The following is a 22,269-nucleotide window of genomic DNA, read 5'->3' as shown; positions in this document are numbered from 1 at the left end:
ATATCCTATAAAATTGCACATACTTCACTGAAAACAAATTATGAATTTCAACAAGACATATTTTCTTTAAATATAAATTATACCATTCTATCATAGCTTGATTATTTTAAGAATATTATTTTTTTAAATATATAATATTTGGCATGTTTCAAACACCAAGGCAAATAGAAGATTGAGAAAATATCTCTCCCTCTTCTTTTTCCCCCCTATTATACCAGTTCCCATTCACAAAATATCTTCTAGTAATATAAAATAGGTGATCACTGTTTTTTCTTAATGTATTCTTCTAGCAATATATACATACACATCATATTTACAAATAATAAATATTCCCACTTTTTATACAAATCGTAGCATAGTATAAATTGTATAAATTATCTTTTTCTGAGATTTTTCTAATCATGAGTGTATTTTGAAGATATTTTTATATCAGTAGATAAAAATCCATCTCATTAATAATATTACCTTATACAGTTGTACACACACACTTTACTTAACTAGTCTCTGACTGATATATAATTGAGTAGTCTAACAAGCTTTCTTTAATGATTTACAGTAATAAATACATCTACTTGTCTAGTTTTGTGAGTTTATCTTTGGTGTAAAATTTCTTAAAGTAACTTTTTTTTAGTAAAGTGGTATATTCAATGTAATTTATATAGATTTTTTCATTGTTCTTTAAAAAAGTTATATCAATCGTATTGCCTAGTGTTAATGAATTAGTTGGCCTAATTTTAAAACCTTCAAGTTCTTCACAATCATGAACAAATGTTGGCTACTTTTTAATGAATAAATAGATCTTGATATATAAGACTGAATAATTAAAGCTTTTGATTAATAACTTCAAAAGACAAGCTATATTGGAGAAAGGGGTGAAGCTTTGCATTTTTCATCTACCTCTTATTTATTCTTCCTACAATTTTATAAAGTCAGCATTTTTATTTAAAAACTATATTGGAAGAGTTTAAATCGTTTATATTAATTAATATGTATTTTGTAAAGGCAATGATAAAAGAAGTACTTTATGCCATTCAGAAACAGGAATTCAGATTACCATGAGCATTCATCTTGTATCAAACCAAAGATGAGGTTTTACCAAAATAAAAAAGAGTCCATGGCTCTTGCTGGTTTAGCTCAGTGGTTAGAGCATTGGACTGCAGACTGAAGGTTCCTGGGTTTGATTCAAATCAAGGGCACCTTCCAGGTTGCAAGCTTGAAGCCCACTGGGGGTCATGCAGGAGGCAGCCTATCAATGATTCTTTCTCATCATTGATGTTTCTATTTCTCCATCTTTCTCTCTCTTTTCTCTCAAATCAATAAAAATATACTTTTAAAAAAATAAGAGACCATGAAGAATCTATATTTTTCAGCTTTACAACTTCTTGTTTGGGGAATTCACTGGAAATATTAATTACAAATTCTTAAAAATGCATTATTTATTGCTCATTTTAATTGTAAGTTTAGCCTTTGTCTATTTTACCTTGAACAAACAGAAATAGGAAACAAAACTGGCTGATATTTTTTCTACAGATAGAAAATTATCACTAATTTTCTTTTATTTTTTACTTTTTAGACAAACCAAAACCAACTCTAAGTAAGTGTACCATTTTAGAATTTTAAGAACTTGCAATTACTTTGAATATGTAACTTATTTGAGTTGTACATGCAGTCAAAAAGTATATTATGGCATTAACAATATAAGTTATTTTGATTGAGAAATAATATTGTATGTATTATATTTATTAACCCTTGAACATGTATTTATTGAGCACTTATTAGATGTATTATACCATATCAGTATACCATAAAGAGTGCCTAAAAAGATTTGTTTTCATACTGAGAGGAGTTAGAAATAGGGTAGGCATATAGAGTATGGGGTGAAAGGACGAAGGAAATATGCACGTGACAGTTGGAGCCAGCTAAAACTATTACAGGATTCCAGGCCAGACAAAGAGGGAAACAGACAGGAAAGTTAAAACAAGGCCGAACAGTGTGGGCAATCTGCAGCCAGCTTGTAACTGACAAACCATTATCTTCCCCAGGCACGGACACCCAGGCAAATAAGTTAAAAACCTCCCTAATGAGAGAATGCAGGAAGGTCAGGGGGAATGGAGAAAGGAAATAGGGCCATTTTACTCCCAACAGAGAAGCCCACTAAGCAAGATTAGGTTGGCAGGTGCCTCTCATGAATTCTGGGAAGGACACAACAAAGTAAAAAAAAAAAAAAAAAAAAAGGACCTTGAGAATGAATCTGCACCCAAATAACCAGCAGAGGAATTTTTAAGCCTCTAAACAGGAGGGTGTATAATGCCTCAGACCTCCCTCCCAACCTGCTCTTCAGATTAGCTGAGAGCTTGTCTGTGCTTCATAAGCCAGATGTATGGGTTTGCTTGCTTTGCTTTTGCTTTTTTTTTTTTTCAATAAAGATATATGCTTTAATTGTTTTTAATAACTTGGCTTTGCACAGTACAGTCAAAGTCTCTTGCTTAAATTCATTTATATGGGAAGACAAGAATTGAGGTTGGGAACAGCCCTCTCCCATTGGCTCAGGGGGCTGTCCTGTCCAGTGACACCTCTCTGGTGTTGTTGAGAGGTGCCTATGATAATATCTGTGAAATTAAGACATTTACCATGATAACTAATACCTGTGCAGGAAAAAGTGGTTACATCTCTTTTTTATATACTTTCAGTTGTTTGTTAGGATGTATTGAGGAAACAATGTGGAGTTCTCTCTGCTGATTACCACTGGGTTAAGAAAAATGCTGAACTCATTATCTGTCTTCAATTATTTAATTTTAACACATTAGCTTTTATTTTCTTTTTCTTTTTTCAAATTTGAAAGGTAAGTTGTTTTTAATATTTCAGAATTATTGTTTTATTTTGGTTTCAAACAATAATAAAAACACAACCATTTATGAAATCTTTAAAACGTATGAATGTCATGCAATCTTATAAAAATGAAATGTTTATTTCATACTGTGAAATTGTGACCCAGACGTTACCCTGGGGTAAAAATATGTGAATTTCAATCAAGAGTGTATCTAGAAGTTATATCTAAAGTTTTTAAGTGACTAGGACTAACAACAACTTGAATGTTATGAAATATTCTTACAAATACAGCTACAATTTTCTTCTGAATTGACTCTATGCAAAACATTGAATGTTGCTTTTGAGTTGGAGAAAACCTCTAGTCTAGTTTGTGTTATTGCTACTAATGTGAAGAATATAATAATAATTGAAGTTTGAAAGTCAAAACTAGAATGCTAATATGAAATATAATCATTTGTAAATACTGTTTTATTTATGAAACTATTTTCTATCCTCATTATTATAAAATATTTAATCATTTCTTCTTGAATTTTAAAAATAGATTCAAAATTGATAATAAATTATCAGGTTTACAGAAAGTGTTATCACTTCAGCTGATTTGTAAGGAAAGATCTTTTGAAAAACCTGACATAATATTTTTCAAGTATTAGTCTATAAATTTGCATAAGAAACAAAATGAAAGACTGATCTGTATTATAATAAGCTAAGGAAAACTAGCATTTTATATTTTGTCTCATTACTTCAATTGTAGTCACATAAGTTGATTTTATTTCTGTGATATTTTCCAACCTCATCCCACCATCCCACCCATTGCACTTTGTAAATATTATACATGAAGTTGCTTTATAAATATATTCAATGAATGTGTGCTTACATGGATATATGAAAATCAAGTTAAAAGTTGATGTAATGGAGATTTATAATTTGTAATTGTTTATAATTAAGTCATTTAAACCAAAGGACTTATAATAAACTAGAGACCACGATGCACAAAATTCATGCATAGGGTGGGGTGTCCCTCAGCCTGGCCTGCGCCCTCTCACAATCCAGGACCCCTCGGGGAGGGTCCCTAGGCCTGGCTGGTGATCAGGGCTTATCAGGGCTTTCCTTCCCCTCTGCTGCCACTGTTTGCCATCTATGCAACGCTGCCCACCCCTCCATTCTCACCACTGGTTACCTCCCCCTGCAAGCAACAAGCATGGGGTATGATCACTTGGCTGGCCTGAGCCTCCCTCTGAGGGGCGATCACTGGCCAGCCCCACAGAAGGAGGCTCTGCACATCCATCACAGCGCCACCAGCCAGTGGCCTTGGCTTCCCTCTGTGGGGCAATCATGCAGCAATGGCGCGGCCCCCTGACCAATTGCATCACACTCACCTTGGCTGGCCTGGCACCAGTGCGTATCATAGCATGGTCATCCAGGTTATCCAGATGTCCATCCTGCTGTTCGGTCATTTGGTCGATTTGCATATTACACTTTTATTGTTATAGATTAATTCTACCACATGTGAAGAGACTAAGATTGTTCAAAAAGTGGTTCTATTTCCAAAATAGATTTCTAGTTACAGTTTCTAGAAATATTAGTTAACAGTGTATTACTTTGCCATTTTGAGTATATGCCTCTATTGCCCTTACTGTTAGAAATTAATCAGCAATATCTGCAGTTGATGCTCAATTGGTACTTAAATTAAAAAAAAAAAGTATTATTTCTTTTTCTTCCCTTTTATCCTATTGTATTCTTTTCTGAAGAGGAAACATCAGAAGTCAGAGAAGCAGGTAAATATTTATTTTTCCATGGAAGATAACAGATTTGTAGAAATAGTATCTAAATTTGAATCTCTAGCTAACTGTGAAACATTTGGAAAAATTCCTTAACTGTTCAGATTCCCAGTTTTCTCATCTAAAGAATAGGCATAACAGCAAAAGCTTGTTGTAAGTATTAAATGAAATAACATGTGTAACATTTCCATTACATACTTGGTTGGCACTCATTAAGTATTGGTTTCCATCTCACTCCTGTCTGATTGAACAAGTCTTCTCATTCATAGTAAAACATAGATCTCTATCTAGTGTGTTTGGATGGAGTGGCAGGTGGGGTCTTATTTTTTCACTGGTTCTCTGTTGCTGGTGTTGTAGAATGTGTACCTGAAATGGCAGCATGTTTTAGACATATAACTCAGACATAAAATTATTAATAATTTAGACATATAATTATCAGTAATATGAAGGGGTAAAATTAGAATAAGAGAGCAAAACAAATTTGTAGAAAGATATAGGAGTACAATTTGCATATTGGAACTTTTCCCAAAATGTGAATATATTTTAAGATAATCGGCAAGAAGAATGAGAAGAAACGAATTATTTAAAAAAACAAAAATATAGCCATATCCTTTCCTATTATAAGTTCATTTAAACCTTAGTACAGGACCAATTATCATGCCCAGTTAGTTGAAAGGTGATGAAGTGTGATGAAAATAAGTCTAATGTCTCAGAGTGTTTACATGGTAGATTCAGGATTTGGTTCTAAGTCAATAAGATGCCAGAGACTTAACGGTTAAGCCTCCCCAATCATATTTTACTCTCCTATTACACTGTGACAATAAAAGGGGAGCTTTGTATCAATTAGAGCAGCCTAAAGATAAAATGGATCTCACATTATTCCCAAGGAGATGGTCCATTAAAGCTATGATTCAAGGGCTGAGCAAAGGACCCAGACATTGGAGGGGTACTCCTTTCTGACTTCGTTCTGAGTGCATCATTTCTAAGATCCTTATATTAGGAATACACATGGTAGAAAAGAATTGTTACATTAGAAAGCACAAGCCCAGTTAGTTGAGAGTATAATAATTTTTCTATTCATTCCTTCATTCAACAGAGAGTTTTTATATCTCGATAATGATTGATTCCTTTCTAAGTTCCCTTCTTTTTAGCCAAACCTAGTATTTTTAAGGAAAAAATAATAATAACATGTTAGCCTTACAGAAGTATTTTCCTGCATTATTTTATTTATTTTTCTATTTATATATGAGGTGTATTGCTATAATAGCACTGAAAACATAGGATCCAAGTGAAGTGTTTTTAAAAACACTTTCTCTTGGCATTAACTTAATTTTTATAAATTTGTAATTCTTAGAAACTTCAGAATTAAGTCTATATTAGAAACTCTACAAGGCTTGCCTAGCCAGGGTGGTCCAGTGGGTGAGCGTCGACCTATGAACCAGAAGGTCAATATTTAATTCCTGGTCAGGGCACGTGCCCAGATTGCAGCTGGATCCTCATTTGGGGGTATGCAGGAGGCAGCTGATCAATAATTATCTCTCATCACCGATGTTTCTATCTCTCAAGCCCTCTCCTTCCTTCTCTGAAATCAATAAAATATATATTTAAAAAGAAATTCTACAAGTCTCAAAGTAAATTCCATAATGCCGATTCCTTTAAAAATGAATATTTATAAGCCTCGTATTTTAAATTAGACTAATGTTGGTAGAATACAGGTATTACCAATCCTCTTCTTTTACAAGAATTTAGAATGTCTGCTATAATATTTGAGACTATCATCTCACTGTATATTTTTGTCCTACTTATATACAATTTAACGGAAAACCCTATTATTTTGAAAAATTATTATATCATTGAAACTAATAAGTAGATAGTTATGAAAAATTAAACTGACTTTGCATATTGGTTTTAAGATTTGATTTTACAGTCCAATTGGTAGTTATTTGTCTTTATTCACTTTTGAAAGGAAAATAATTTTCAATGATATATTTTTATAAAATTTGGAAACTTAAAAGCAAATATTTAGATTAATTATATCATCCAAAGTAATTTTTTCAAATCAGGCATAATTATAGTTGAGCCAAAACACTTAATTTTAAAAAGATTCTGCTGATTTTAGAGGAGTGTTTAAAAAGCATAAATATGTTGTGACACCTACAATGATTAATAGCTTTTTTAATTTCTCACATAAAAGCAATTAAGAGATTCACAGATCTTTGTTCGCAGGCAATAGAGTTATATTTCTTCATTAGCAATAAGGAGAAAGTAAAAAGATATTAGAAACTTTCATATGGTTCATTGATATATAATTTATTTGCATTAACTTGTTTCCTTTTCATTTTGTTTTTTAGCAGAAAAGCCTGCAAGAGTATCAAGTAAGTACCGCTTCTATTGATGAAAAATTCTCTTTGGTACACAGCATAAATTTCAAACTGAAATTCATAATATATTTATATTCTCAATGTATTTCAAATTTGAATCCTTTTATATTGAAACCTCTGACAAGAATTTGTTAACTTTTAATTTTACTTATGCTGAAACTTAAAAACACACATAAAACTACATCATTTGAAATGACAGCTTATAACAGAAATACTTTATCATGTTCTTGAGTCTGAAGATTAATGACCTGCATTCAAATAAATAAATGTTTGCAGTGGTTGAAGTAGAATGAAAGAAAATAATCTTGCTTCTGTTTTAAACCTTTCATCATTAAAAATTTGCTATACAGCATGGGAGGTCAAGTAATTATGGTTCAGTTTTGTTGTTTCCTAGTCTTCATGAACTGAAGTATAATTGCATACCTGAGAATAACATAAGAATGGATCTAATCTTGTATAGCACAAACATACATAGCTTCAAAACACACTCTCAAATATTAAGATAAAGATAGGGGTCTTAATGTTTAGGATATAACTCAACATTTTTCTATAACTTCCCAAAACTTCAGGAAATAATCATTTTTCCCGTTTTTTTATTAATGATGATATCACATAATTGTCCTCATCCCCCCAATCCCATCCCAAAACCCTCCCTACATATGCCCTCACCTCCCCCACCCCCCGCCCTCCCGATTGTCCATGGCCACTGGCCAGGCCCATATGCATGCACACAAGTCCTTTGGTTGATCTCTTCCCCTTTACCCCCATCCTCCCCTATTTTCTCTCTGAGGTTTGAAAGTCTGTTCGCTGCTTCTCTTTCTCTGAGTCTGTTTTTGTTCATCTCTCTATGTTGTTCATCATTTCCTCTAGATGTGTGAGATCTTGTGATCTAAGAAATACCCTTGTAAGAACCTAAACTGAGAAAAGCCATAATGGTTATGCTGAGAGGCAGATGAATCAGTCTGTAGTCATTTTACTTCCATTTTAAGAAATAAAAGATTTCTTAATCCAGATTAAGAAAAACAAATCATTTTAAGTCAGTATTATTTAATGCAATATGTGAGCCAACTAAAATTTTCTAGATGACACATTAAGAGTAAAAAAAATTAAGTTTAATCATGTTATTTAACTCTATACATACAAATACCAAGCCCGCAGGTATCAATATAAACATGTTTTGAATTATGTGTGTATTTTATATTTACAGAACCTTTCAGTTTCTACTGGTCTCATTTCAATTCCCCAAAGCTACATATATCATTAAAAATGCTTTTTCTGCAAAAGATAAAAATCCATATGGACTTGCTTTAGGAATTTTAAGAAGGATAATAATTAAAAGGATACAAACTTGTCTCACTAATGCAAGGGCAAACCTTAGAGTTTATCCTCAGTAAAGCCCTCTGAAACTACCCTCCACCACACCTTTCCCCTACAGCCAAACTAGTCAGGGCAGACTTCAAGAAGGAAGCAATTCTAGAATTTGTACCTTGAACTGTGGTTAGGGTTGTTTACTGGAAAAAAGATAAATTTAGCACAGACCTCATTGTTATTTTTCTGAACCCTCTTTTCAACATACTATACATGTATAATTTGGAGGGTTAGACTTCTTAATTATTTTGGGGGTCATTTATTTGTCTCTTACTAAAGGAAATTTACGAAATAGCTCTCGCTTTGAAGCCATTGATCCCCTCTACCCAGCGATACTCTAGTGCCTGCATTTCTTGTGTATGTGTTTGTTTGTTTGTTTGTTTGTTTTTGAAGGACTAGGTCCTCTACCAACAACGGGTTATTTGGGTCAGGAAGGGGGAGTACTGATATGTGGAAATGACTAGTGTAATTATTAATCTTTGGATACCAGCGCTGTGTCTTCAATCATTTCAACATTGTGTCCTCATTCATTTATCGGTAATGTTAAGTTGTTCTGACATTGCCATTGAGACAATTGTGTCTTATCTTCAGAGTGAGTGACAGAACAGATACTCAGGAAGGACTGCACACATTTATTAAATACCACTGCTTCACTGTGTGCAGTATCCCTAAGGTGAATGGTCTCTGCATACTTTATTATTCCCTGGGGTCGATTTCAAGAATTCTGTGGATATTGCTCAGTGGGCCAGTTAATTTTCTTTAGAATTCCTGATTATTTTAAATCTTAGCATGCATAGATGACTTCCTTAACTAATAGCTAAAATAATCTGGCTGTCAACTGCAGCTTTGAACTACTGTGGATCCTTAGGACTTCTTGGAAAAGAGAAAACACGTAAACTCTTAGAATGTAAAATCTCATACTATTTACACATAATCCAGCAAATTAGTTGAGAAAATCATTTGGAGTTGTTGGTATTTCTGCAAAGACAAAGAGATGCAGGGAATTAAAGAAAGAGGAATGACGGAGAATACAAACTTTATGCTAGTACTGTTTTGTCTGTGCATCAGAACTCCAGATGTTTACCTATGAGTATTTCTTGAAACTCTGCACAAATTTGAATAGGCTGCTAATGGAAATAAATATAGAGCAACTTGTGGTACATGCACATGCATTATTTAGGAAGTTTTTATTTATTTTTTCATGTTTGTTAAGAATATTCTGAGCAGTCTGAGCTTTACACAGAACATTTTATCTTAAAAATAAAATAATAATAGAATTAACAGTCTATGCCACCAATGTGCATTCTTTAAAATGTTCCTTCTCTACACACTACAATTTCTTTTAAATTTTTCCATTATTTTACCTCACATTATCCTCCCATGTTAAGAATCACATTTTTTTCTTGACTTTAGTCCTTGCCTCCCCTAATCCTTGCTCCTCAATCATGTACCTTAAGCTATTACTCTAAGAAATCCTCCTTCTTTTTTGCCTACAAATATCTTCAGATCACTTTCACATGTAAAATTTTTGGACCCTTTTTGCTTCCTGAAGCTATTGTGCTGTTGCTCTCTGCTTTCACCTGCAATCACAACTCTGAAACAAGTCTCCTCCAGCCTTTACCGCCTCTTCAGACTTCAACTCTGTGCAACCAGAACATTGTGCCCTGACACTCTCCTCCAACAGGGCACTTCAAACTCAGCCAGACCTCTGAAGCACAAAACGTAGTTACCCTTTCTCACTTCTCCTCCATTTGCAATCACTAGGATGTGCTAAACGATGCTTGTCTCCCATACTTTTTGAATTGTTTCCCTCTCTTGATTCTCATAACGTAGGTAATTGTTGTGGTGGTTGTTGTTTTCAGTATTAGGATTCTGCTACTCCCTCCCCCTCACCCCCTACAAGGCTGAGTCCTTCCATTCTCAGCTCTCTTTCCTACCCTTTTGCACTTCCTCAGTGTGCTCATCCAAACTTGCTATCTACCCCTTTGTGGATAAGACCTCAAATTGTTCTGAAGCCTACCTTCTCAATAATATCTCTCATTCTTCCTTTTCATTTCTATTGATAAGGTTTTCCAATATTTCAAACTATTCCAATATTTCAAATTATTATATAATAAATGCTCAATATTTATTCTTGGTGAATTTAGAATACATTTTACATTTTTTACCTGAGGGTCTATACAGCCTTTATGATCCAGACTTAAACCAAATTTTAAATATTTTTTTCTATAATCATTTTCTATACTATCACTTTAAACCCAATTTAAATTTCCATGTTCTCAGCATTCCTGCATCCAAAACTTTGGTCCTGTTATTCTGTTTTACTGGAATATTCTTCCCACCTCTAATTAAATGAACTTTCAAGTCCATCTCCAATGGTATAGATTCCAGAAACACTTACTTGATCTCCATAGGAGGAAGTGACCATTCCTCTCTGAAAATATTTCTCATTTACTAGTATTTTGTCAATTGTCACGTACTACCTTGAAGTCTATAGAATCTTATAGTTGTTTGAATATGTGCCCATTTTCTTTACTTGACTACCAATTACTTTCAGGTACTATTCTGGTTCTTTTTTGTTCTTTCAGGGCACATAGCAAAGTGCTTTGCATATAGAGTTAGAATAGTTTAGTTAAAATCACAAAAGTCTAAAAATTGAGGAAAATTCGCTTCCTATCTCCTAGTGCTTTTTAAAATGTGTTGCTTGAAAGAAAATTATTTTAACCTCATTGTTTTCTCAAAAAAAAAAAAAAATGGAGATTATTTTACCTGCTTTACAGGTCTATTGTGAGACGTAAGTAGAAACATATGTAAAATACCCAAATACCCAAAAGAGTACATGATGCTCTGTCTAACCGGTTTGGCTCAGTGGATAGAGCTTCGGCCTGCAAACTGAAAGGTCCCAGGTTCGATTCCAGTCCAGGACATGTACCTTGGTTGAGGGCATATCCCCAGTAGGGGGTGTGCAGGAGTCAATTGATCAATGTTTCTCTCTCATGGGTGTTTCTAACTCTCTATCCCTCTCCCTTCCTTTCTGTAAAAAAAATCAATAACATATATTTTAAAAAAAAGAAAGAAAAGAGAGAGAGAGTACATGGCCCAGAAAGAGAGCACATGTAACTCTTATAGCTAAAAAGTAACTGTTTCTTATATGAGCAAATTACAGGAAAACTCCAGGGTAATTTTCACTTTGACTATACAACTAGAATTTGGGATACAGAAGAAGCTAAGGTTTTTATTCTCCACATTTATTTCCCCGGGGGTAACAAATAGATCCAGAGGGTAGGTGTCTTAGTTTTAGGTGTGCTATAATCTATAAAATAGTGTACATTTATTGTGTACAAGGACCTTGTGTCATTTTAATTCTGTAAATATCTCCCATAAACATTACCAGATTTTTATTTCACAGTTAAAATATTATTGGACTTATCTAACATTATTCTTTAAATACAGGTATCAGTTCTTTCAAAATACCCTATAACCATTTATACTGTACTTTTACTTATATCTGTCGATTGGACAGTTTAAGACCATGGGAATTTAATCCAATGTTTAGGTGAGTTAAGCCTGCATTTAAACCTTTTAGAAAACTAATCAGGTTAAAACTCCACTAATTTTCTATAAATAAAAAGGCTAGTAATTATGTTTCTACTTCCTATTTTTTCCTTTTACATAATAAAATTTCTTACAAAAAGTCACCTTTCTTTCCCATTTGAGACAATTTGCATAATGACCTATTTTACCTCTTTTATATTTATTTGTGAACTGCTGGTATGCAAAACATGAGTAAATAATACAAAATTGACCTTCTTTCAGCTCGTTACAACTGCTAAAAGTTGATATGAAAATTTAAAGATCATTTAATTATATGGCATTAGAATTATCTGTGCCAAAATTATTTCCACATTATTCTATTAGGTACTTTTAAGTAGAATACACAAAAACCAAGCAATATAAATAATGCATCTTAAGATTCATTCTCTATATATTTTGGCTTTAGTTCAACATCTAATGTCTTTTAATTGCCTTTACAATTATCAAACATCAGTTTGTTAGTAAAATATATGGATGGATATTTTCCTCTTGATCTACATTGTGTATGAGGATTCATTTACCTCAAACTTTCTAGATTCCAAAGGTGATTGTGATTTTGAAAGACAATTTAGGAGCCAGAGGAGGAGGGGCCCATTTGGGAGGGTCCCTGCAGGCCCTCCTTGCTTTGGCCAGCTTTGGCTGCTGCTGCCCATATCCTGGCATCATGGCATTCGTTTCTCCCCAGTTCTCTGAGTCGGAGAAGTTGCCTTATTTCTCTAGAAGCTCTTGTTTGTAGAGATAACTAGATGCTGAGTTTATAAGTTAAGAGATCCTGTGACTCTTAAAACCCGTTAAATACAATACTTTCCCTTTGGGAAATCCAGAAAATAAACTAATTTTTGTTTGTTTACTTCCTAGAAGATTCTAAAGATGTCCCAGCTCCAAAGAAAGCTGAAGGTGAGTTTATTATCTTAAGTTCACTTATGAACTTTTTCTCAAGACCATAATATTTCAACTGCCTATTTTATTTAATTATTTTTGCCCTCGCCCTTAATTTTTTTCTAAGCAATGTTTATATGGTAGATGTGTATTTTCAAAAAACATTTTTTCCTATTATTTGTGAGAGAGAATCTTTCTAGTTGGACACTGACTTATTTACAAGTAATTATTAGATGCAAGAGCAATATTTCCAAATTATCATCTAACCAAGAATTAAGGGGATCTTAGCAAGGAAAAGCACATAAATGTTGAAATCTTAGCTTAACATATTTTTATTAAGAAAAATTAAGATAACTTGCCTATACTAGCAGCAATAGCATAAAGAAAAAAGAAAGGAAAGGAAAGGAAGGGGAAGGGGAAGGGGAAGGGGAAGGGGAAGGAGAAGGAGAGGGGAGGGGAGGGGAGGGGAGGGGAGGGGAGGGGAGGGGAGGAGAGGAGAGGAGAGGGGAGGGGAGGAAAGGAAAGGAAGGTCTCAAACCTTAGAAAAATCTGGTACAACGAGATGCATGATCCTGAGCAAGTCTTCTCAGGACTAAAGTTTATCTTTATTGCAAGGGTTTCAAATAATTTGATGCATTTTTCCCCCTGAAGGGTTTCTTGACTTCTTTTTTTATTTATTTTTATTAAATTATTATCTGTGTACATATGCCATTGCCCCCCCAACATGTCCTCCCTCCCTTTTCTTTCTTTCTTTTTTCTTTCTTTTTTTCTTTCTTTTTTTTTTCTTTCTTTCTTTCTTTCTTTCTTTCTTTCTTTCTTTCTTATTTATTTTTATTAAACTTTATTAAAGTTTCCTGGCTTCTTGATTTGGCTTGTTATAGAACAGATATTTTCTCTTCTACTTCTTTAAACTTGCCTCTGGACAATAAGAGTTTGCCTAAGAGTTGTTCTTACCATGAAAATGTAAGTTCTGTGGCAGTGCCCAGAATTAACAGTGTAGAAAATAATGCCTTGAGAAAAATCACAGAGAATTAGATATCCTGAGTCTTTTGAAAACTGATTTTTACTTGTCTTAAGATACATTTTTGAGTACTGAATTTTTAGATTTTTTTAAACAAATCAATTATTAAGAACAACCCAATATGTTTTTGACTTCTAAACCATTACTTCTTGAACTATTTTCTATATGAATCACTTAACAATCTTGTCAAAATGAAGTAAATCTGGGTTGGTGCCTAAGAACTATCTTTATATCCATTTCCCAAATAATGGGGCAAGTACTGGTACACAGATCGTACTTTGAAAAGGAAGGTTCTTGAGCTCATTTAGAATTTGATAAAACCTAAAACCTAACTTTTGATGAAACATACACATTCACACATATACTCACACCTTAACATTTTAAGGGTTTTACAGGAACCCCACCTCCAAAGCCCATCTATGGAGACCAGTTAAGAACTTCTAACCTGGAGAAAGGGGTTCAAATGAATGGCTTAAAATTACCCATCACAAGGAAAACACATGGTGCATGTCGCAACAGCAAAAGAAGCCCCTGTGTCAGAGAAGAAAAGGAAAGAACCCAGAGACAGGCCTGCTGCTATTATTTTCCGGCAAGGATGATCACTGAAAACTTACGTCCTTCCCAAATTTAGAATTATTTTCACTGAAATTGTCATAGCCAGATTCTACCTTGACCATATTATTTTAACACTGAGCATCAATGTTTTCTTTTAAGAATGTAATGTGTGTCTGCTAACCCTCACCCACCAAAATCCAACACATCAGGAGGTTTATTCTTTGTGTTTTGGATGTTGTGGTTATCAATCTTTCCCCAAGGACATTTTTTTCCATTGATTTTTAGAGAGAGGGAAGGGCGAGGGAAAGACACAGAGAGAGAGAGAGAAACATCTATGTGAGAGAGACACATCAATTGGTTGTCTCTGACGGACCAGGGGCAGGGGAATGAGCCTGCAAAGGAGGTATGTGCCCTTGACTAGAACAGAGACTGTGACCCTGTGATCTGCAGGCCAATGCTCTATCCACTGAGCCAAACTGGCTAGGGCAGGAAGTTTCTTACCTGAACAATTGCCTGTGGCATGCTACATTCTTTTCCTTCATCAGCTCCTCTTCTACTGCTGGCTCTTACCTATTAAATTTTATAGTGAAAGATTGCACAGAATCTGAATAAGAACCTAGAGTGTATTGTAAGAAGGACAAGTAATTACAGTTCCTTTCATACCATGTACCTGTTTAGACATTTTTAGAACCCTACTTATTTGTTGTATAACAGCTGTGAACGTAAAAGTGATTTATGTTCTTATTTTTTGTATCCTCTAGAAGAAGCTGAAGATGTGTCTTCCACAAAGAAGCAAAGAAGTAAGTTTATAATTAAATTAAAACTGTTATGTGGATCTGTGGTAAAGATGGGACATATAAATTAAAACTAAATTCTTTGAAGACAGATGTGAGAACAAAAAGGTTTTTAGTACATGAAGAATAACATTAGTGTGGATCATTTATACTTCAAATAGTAGCTCATTACTTTTTGTGTCAGGCAAAATGCACATATTTGGAAGAATTACAAAATAATGACTAACATGGCATTTGTCACCAACCATTGTCTACAGCTCTGATCCTGAGCACTTAGGCTGAGTCTGTGCTTGGATATGTTACTATCTGGTTAATAAAAAAAAAGACAGCTGGAGTAATAAGCTGAACATTTTTATATATAAAAAAATGTAGTTATAAGTCATTAATGGAAAGGTTTTGTTTTTTTTTCTAGGTAGATGGTAGGCTCTTAATATTCAGTTTTGGAGATCGTTGATTTTAGAATGCAATCAATATTCATGTGCAGTTACAAAATTCAGTGCCCATGATCCTCATTATTCCTCTCCTTCCAAATTAGACATTTTTTCTTCAGTTAGTAAAGCAATACCATCTGAATAGCAATTTGGATTCATATAGGCATTAAAATTGTTGCTGAGCAGAATAAAAGAAGCAATTTTTAAAATAGGTATAACTGGAATTTATTCTACATAATGTTTTTAAAGTAAAGAATAGACATTTCCCTAGGAAATGATGTCAATGTGCTCTGGGTCTACAATGCTTCTTAAATGTATTTCTGCAGGAAATTATAAAAATGCCCTCTGCGTTAGCAAATGCCTCCTACTCTGTGTTAGTATGTAATTCATCAAACAAATCTTAAATGCCTACTGTGTTCCAAACTCTGTTTAGCTATTAGAGATGCTCATTATAACCCCTCAAATGATGAGGACATGAGAAATACAAGAAAACAAGCAACTCTAATATGTTTAGATATTTTTGCAAAATCCATAAATTCAATCTGGGCACGTTTCTGATTTATACAGCAACACTTTCCTAATTGTTTATCTACTGGTTACAATTTGTGGCTACATCACATAAACACTTAAAATCTCTTATTTCATAAATAAATTTCAAAATATAATTCAATAAAGTAGGTGGATGGTGTCAATGTTAATTTCCTGGTTGGGATACTGCACTGTAATTTTTCAAAGATGTTACCATTGGGGGAATCTGGGTAAAGGATACATGGGATCCCTCTGCATTATTTTTAATTTTTATTTCAAAGTAAAAGTTTAATGAAAAATAAATAAATAAATAATTCAATATTTTAGTAAAATGATATTACATATTTTAATTCAATTGGCAGACTTACCATAGCAAAATAGTATTTTCTATTTTTAACTTACTATAAAGTAGTCCTGTAGTCTGATACTCATACAACTTATATAAGCTCTAAAATTTGCAGCTATAGTGACCTGTTGGTTTTTTTTTTTTAATGTATTTTTATTGATTTCAGAGAGAGAGGGAGAGGGAGAGAGAGCTAGAAACTTCAACAATGAGAGACAATCATCGATTGGCTGCCTCTTGCAAGTCCCACACTGGGAATCAAGCCTGCAACCTGGGCATGTGCCCTGACCAGGAATCTAACCATGGCCTCCTGGTCATAGATTGATGCTCAACCACTGAGCCACACTGGCCAGGTTACAGTGATGTTTTCATAAATAGCCTATTCAACTATGATTAAATAATCGTGGTAGAATAGAACCTTACCTCTGATAAGGTTCATCTGTAAGGTGGGCTGTCTTTGATGGACTCTTCTACTTTTAGCAATAATACTCGCATTTGTCCTTAACACAGGCCTAGCTGTCATGCCATCCCTCTCAGAAGCCTGTCTCTCTCCCAAGTTGCAACAACCTTGGGGGAGGGGACAAGGTATGATACTGCACCTGTTTGGTACTAGAACAAAAAAGAAACAGGCTTTTTTTTTCCTTCCAAGATTTCTCCAAACTCTTTGCATTATTGAAAACCCAGGATTGAAGCCAGTTGACACCAATCCCTGAATAATAATCTCTTAAATAATCTCTTGTTGCCTCCCTCCACTTTTTGTTTTTTCAACTCAGGCTTTTATTTATTCTTTATTTGCTTTATTTGGCCAGCTTCCTGGTATTCCCCATACTACTAGCTTGCATTGTCATTCTCTTCCCTGGCCATCTGCAAAAAAGTCTGTCTTTGGGTGTCAGCCTGCAAATGGACAGGATGGAAAACACTGGAGAGTCTGCAGGTGTGCATGACTGTAAAGAGAGGCCATCTCTGAACAAGCCGCTGCCTGGGTTCCCCAGCCTCCTGGGCCCGAGCTCAGGCTTGTATCTGCACCACCTCACTCGGCTGCTTTCTGCTCTGACAACAGAGCTGCTACCTGGAGGCATTGCCTAATGAGTACAGGCAAGTGGAATATCTAACATTGGGAACCACAAGGCTCTCTGTGGTGTTATTAAAACACTTTTTAAAAGCCAGTTACTTTGCATATTGATGAGCTCCTGTTTTGAAACCTACATCACAATCTTTCTGAATGCTGTACACATCAGTCTATGAAGTAAGCACTTGGACGTTTATGCTAGATCATTTTTATTATCCATTCAATAAGGGCTTATTGTGTGCCAGGAAGTATTTCAAGTGCTTCGTGTATATTACTTATTCATTTCCACATATTTCTGGGAGGTTTTTGCTGCTGTCTCAACTGGACACCTGAGGAATCCAAGACACCAAGTTTTGGTAACTTGCCAGTCATGGTCAAGGCTGCCTGACTCCACAGCCCATGTCCACACTCACTGTGGTACAGTGCCTTGTTGTGCTCACCTTCGTTCTGCTGGTTTGAACTAATTATCCTGCTCTGTTCCTCAGGCCCCATCAGCTTCTTCCAGTGCGTGTACCTGAATGGCTACAATGGCTATGGATTTCAGTTTCCGGTCACTCCTGCCCAGCGCCCTGCCGAGAGCGCTGCGCCTCCGGGTTCTCCGGCACAGAAGCCACAAGGACAGTAGGCCCGTGCGGGGCCAGTACAAGCGCTTTAAGACTGAGAATAGCATCTTCCATTTGTCCACACTGGCACAGGCGACCGCAATAAAGGAATCCGGGGAATTTCTTTGAAACTATTTTACTGTTCCGCCTGGTGTAGAAAAATCAGTGGGTGAGAGGGTTGAATAATCAGCACACAGGGTGAAATCTGGCACTCAAGAATCTGCCATTCGTGTTTCTTGTTGGCCTAGGTGCTTATATGTTTCTACTTTCTACTTCCATCACCCCGGGTTGTTCACAAATTAATTTAAGGTTTACTTAATAATGGTCTTTGAAATGTAATTGACACCATTAAAAAATGAAATTCCTGACTTCGGTTAGGCAGGTATTTTTAAGTGAAAACACAGACTATGCTTTAAGTTTAAGGAGTACAGGAACTTATATAAAAGCTACTCCTTTGCATCATGGGTATTGAAACTCAATTTACCAAGAAGTTGATGTGTAATAATTTTACTGTATTTATGTCCGTTTCTATTTTAGTTGTAACTATGCTCTAAGACCGGGTGACAGTTACACCAAAGAATACTATCAGTTTCTTATGATGCTCTTTTTGAGCTCAGAATGTCTCTGAAATTTAGACATGACAAGAAGAAATAGAAATGTTTGATAAATCTTTATCTCTAAGATTGTAATTAGGACATTCTTTATCTTGAATTGTATTTAGGACATTCACTCTAGTGGAAATACAGGCAGGTCTGGTAAATGATTTGTGTAAAATACAAGCAAATGAGATGTAGAATTTTCAGATTTCTCCAGAATGTGCTCTAATGAAAGTAGCACCTGGGTGAAATTTTACATCAATCGCTGCATTTGGATGACAGATGCAAAAGTCTTTTCATTGTACTTTAATAGGATCCTTCTGTGGATTAAATAGCTTTCCTTTCTCCAAAAGGAAAACTATGAATGCCATCAAAGTTGAAGGAATACATTTTATACATAAGTGCCTCATGAGATGTCTTACTTGCTTTTTCGGGAATTGGTTATCAGTACCCATGAAATGAATGACAGTCTTTAACTCACTTGACGACACATCATTGGGCATGACTGTTGTGGCTTTGCCATCTTTTGTCTCCCAGTGAAATACACAGTTGTGTTCTTTATCACATCTTTCTAATAATTATAGAAGTCATGCTACTGTGATCTTCTCATGTTTACAGTTGCAACTCAACTTATGGCAAATTAACTCAGGAAATAAATTGAGTTATTTTTTTCTAGCATTCTACTTACCTTATGGTGAGGGAGCCAGAGCCGATACTAGCCAAATGATTTCTTTTCAAGGACTGCAACTAAGTTCTTTAATTCCAAGATTTAGAATACCATCTTACCTAAATATCATTAGGCTAGGACATCAATAACACCTTCACTATTAATAATGGATTTTCAGTGACTTTTGTGAAAGAAGTTGGTCTTGGCCACATGTTGGTGGACCTAACTCACACCACAAAAGCTAATTACAACGAACCAAGATTAATGACACTCCTTACGGGGGCCTGGAAAGGTATACTGTCAGGACTGACCAGATGGTACCAGCTCACAAAGCCCCTACATGTAGCAATAAACACTTGTGGTAGGACAATGCATAGAGTTTATTGCTCAACTGCTCCTCCAGCTTCTCTGATTTAGTGAGTAAAGGAAATAGCAAATATGATAGTTTAGTTTAGTTTATAGAACATAATGATTTGTTCATTAGTTCTTATTTTCAATGACTATTTTTTTATTGAGTACTTAGTCTCTCGAGCACTGGGCTGTATAAGAAAAATATCAGATATAAATTCTGTTACCGGTGTTATCCTGACACAATGTGTGAACTTGGAATATTTATGAAGCACACTATTCTTGTCTTCCAATGTGTAAAGTAAGGATTTCAGGACAACCAACCTGATACACAGATGTACTGTGGACACTGATAAAATATCTTATAATGAATATGACATCAAAATTTATTCTTAAAATAATATTTTGGATGTTTTTCCCTTTGAGTGAAATGAGCTTTTCTACATTATACAATAGTATTGTTTCTTTCACTTTCATTATGAGAACTATTTGATAAAAGTAAAATATTATAACTTATTGTAACTAGAATTTAGACAAACCCATTATGATTAATTGTTAATAATAATTGTTAAGGCTTATCTGCTTAGAGTTACAATGATGATAGCACTTGAAAAATATTCACTAAATTCTCATCTGTTTGTATGGTCACACCCAATAAACTGTCATTGGTTCTTTCAAGTTCGTGGTTTACATTTTTTTAAAGAAAAAGATAAATGGTTGGTCAAAACACTCATAATTCATGTCATGTTGCTCAGGAATATGTAAGCATTTAATAATTGTATTAGTTATATTCACTTATCAAGACAGAAGGGGCTGGGAGTGAAGACAGGGGAGGATTTGATCAGCTATCCACAAGTGTTTGTTGGATCAGAATCCAAACATGACCATAGGCCAGCATCTCCAGGCTGCAGAAGGCTGTGAGTATAAGTACAATATATAGTACCCTTCCTGGATACACATAGTGAAGAAAACAGCTAACATCACACTGACTTATGATGCAACATAAGCCTGGGCTTCCTGAGCATCAACATAGAGTGGTGGTTCTTAGCCAATGAGAGAGCAACTGAGAGTCCCTCCTCCTGGACCCTCCCAGGGCCTATCACTGTTTTGGCTTCAACTGTCTATTGATCAACACTGAACAAAGTTCTTCCGGAAGTCACAGAACACATTTTTATTCAAAAAGTGTCCTTATTTTATTAAGTATATAATGCATAGCTCTCCGTGTGTGTGTGTGTGTGTGTGTGTGTGTGTGTGTGTGTTTCATGTCTCTTCCATCTCACTTGATCAATGTCTTCCTGCTTTTCTATCCCCTGCCAGCATTTGCTCTAATGACCTGATGTATCATTTATTCACACTGAGGGTGTAATTGTTGAATCTGCCTTCTCTTGATCACTGGTTTGGCAGCCAGGTAGGATTGCCTGATGTGAAAAACCAAAGTAGGGTGGAGACAGAGCAACAAAAACACATTCTTATTGGGCCTTAAAAATTGTTTCTCAAAAGATTAAGTAGTTCAAAATATATTCCTTTAATTACTTCCTACTTAGATTTTAACTTTTTTAAAATATATTTTATTGATTTCTTACAGAGAGGAAGAGAGAGGGACAGAGAGCCAGAAACATCGATGAGAGAGAATCATTGATCGGCTGCCTCTTACACGCCCCCTACTGGGGATATGCCCGCAACCAAGGTACATGCCCTTGACCGGAATCGAACCTGGGACCTTTCAGTCCGCAGACTGACGCTCTACCACTGAGCCAAACCGGTTTAGGCTAGACTTTAACTTTTATACCACTGTAGAGTAAACTGTCTTAGGTTTAGGCTAGAGACAGTAACCCCAGTCAGTTCAAGAATTCCCTGAAAAAATCAATCCATGCCCATTCATCTCTGTTTTGCACCTTAACTTGCTTTTTCTTTTCACTTTTTCAGATGCTACATTCTCTTGTCTCTGCTGCCCTTTCTAAGAAACAGGTGCCAAGAAGAAGCATTTTCTTACTGGTGTTTCTTTAAAGAAAATGTGATTTAATCAGCATGTGTAATTTTCGGCTCCCCTGTAATTTATTGCCTCTGCTGCCTCCTAAAAACACCTCCCCACCATTTAGTTCAATTTCTACAAAGCTATGAGGAAACTCCACTATGCTAGTGATGAGACAGATAAGTGGTTTACATAAATTAAATTAGCAAACACATCCAATTACTTGCAAGCATTCTGAACTTAACCAGAAAAATCATTACCAGCACAGAAGAGATAGTAAGTCCAAGTTGTTTTGGTTTTATTTTTTGATTTGTTTTGTTTGTTATTGTTGGTGGAAGTTTTTTTTAACCTTTCTTTGCCAAAGGCATAATGGCTGACTGGTTAATGGCAAAATTGAATGCTAGCATAATAAAAGAGTTTGTGATTCAGCCTGTTCTCAGTGAGAATGCTCCAAAGTTATAGCCCTGGCTGTTGGCTTTAACTATGAGAATTATGTCTCAAAATTGATGCCTTA

General features: G+C 35.0%; 1 protein-coding gene across 1 annotated transcript in view; it reads left to right on the top strand.

Annotated features, from left to right (window-relative positions):
- The window catches only part of LOC118705472 (triadin-like), an 81,769-nt gene extending 61,308 nt beyond the window's left edge, over positions 1-20,461 (top strand). The window contains exons 17-22 of the mRNA XM_036414272.1: positions 1,574-1,594; positions 4,578-4,604; positions 6,959-6,982; positions 12,812-12,847; positions 15,167-15,205; positions 18,056-20,461. Coding sequence (XP_036270165.1) covers positions 1,574-1,594; positions 4,578-4,604; positions 6,959-6,982; positions 12,812-12,847; positions 15,167-15,205; positions 18,056-18,195 — 287 coding nt within the window. The 3' untranslated portion in view covers positions 18,196-20,461. The remainder of the gene's footprint in view (positions 1-1,573; positions 1,595-4,577; positions 4,605-6,958; positions 6,983-12,811; positions 12,848-15,166; positions 15,206-18,055) is intronic.
- The last annotated feature ends 1,808 nt before the right edge of the window (positions 20,462-22,269 follow it).

Source organism: Pipistrellus kuhlii, unplaced genomic scaffold (assembly GCF_014108245.1).
Source record: "Pipistrellus kuhlii isolate mPipKuh1 unplaced genomic scaffold, mPipKuh1.p scaffold_m20_p_5, whole genome shotgun sequence".
In the NCBI taxonomy this organism is placed as follows: Eukaryota; Metazoa; Chordata; class Mammalia; order Chiroptera; family Vespertilionidae; genus Pipistrellus; species Pipistrellus kuhlii.
The sequence above is the reverse complement of the archived record's forward strand: the minus strand, read 5'-3'. Positions and strand labels throughout refer to the sequence as shown.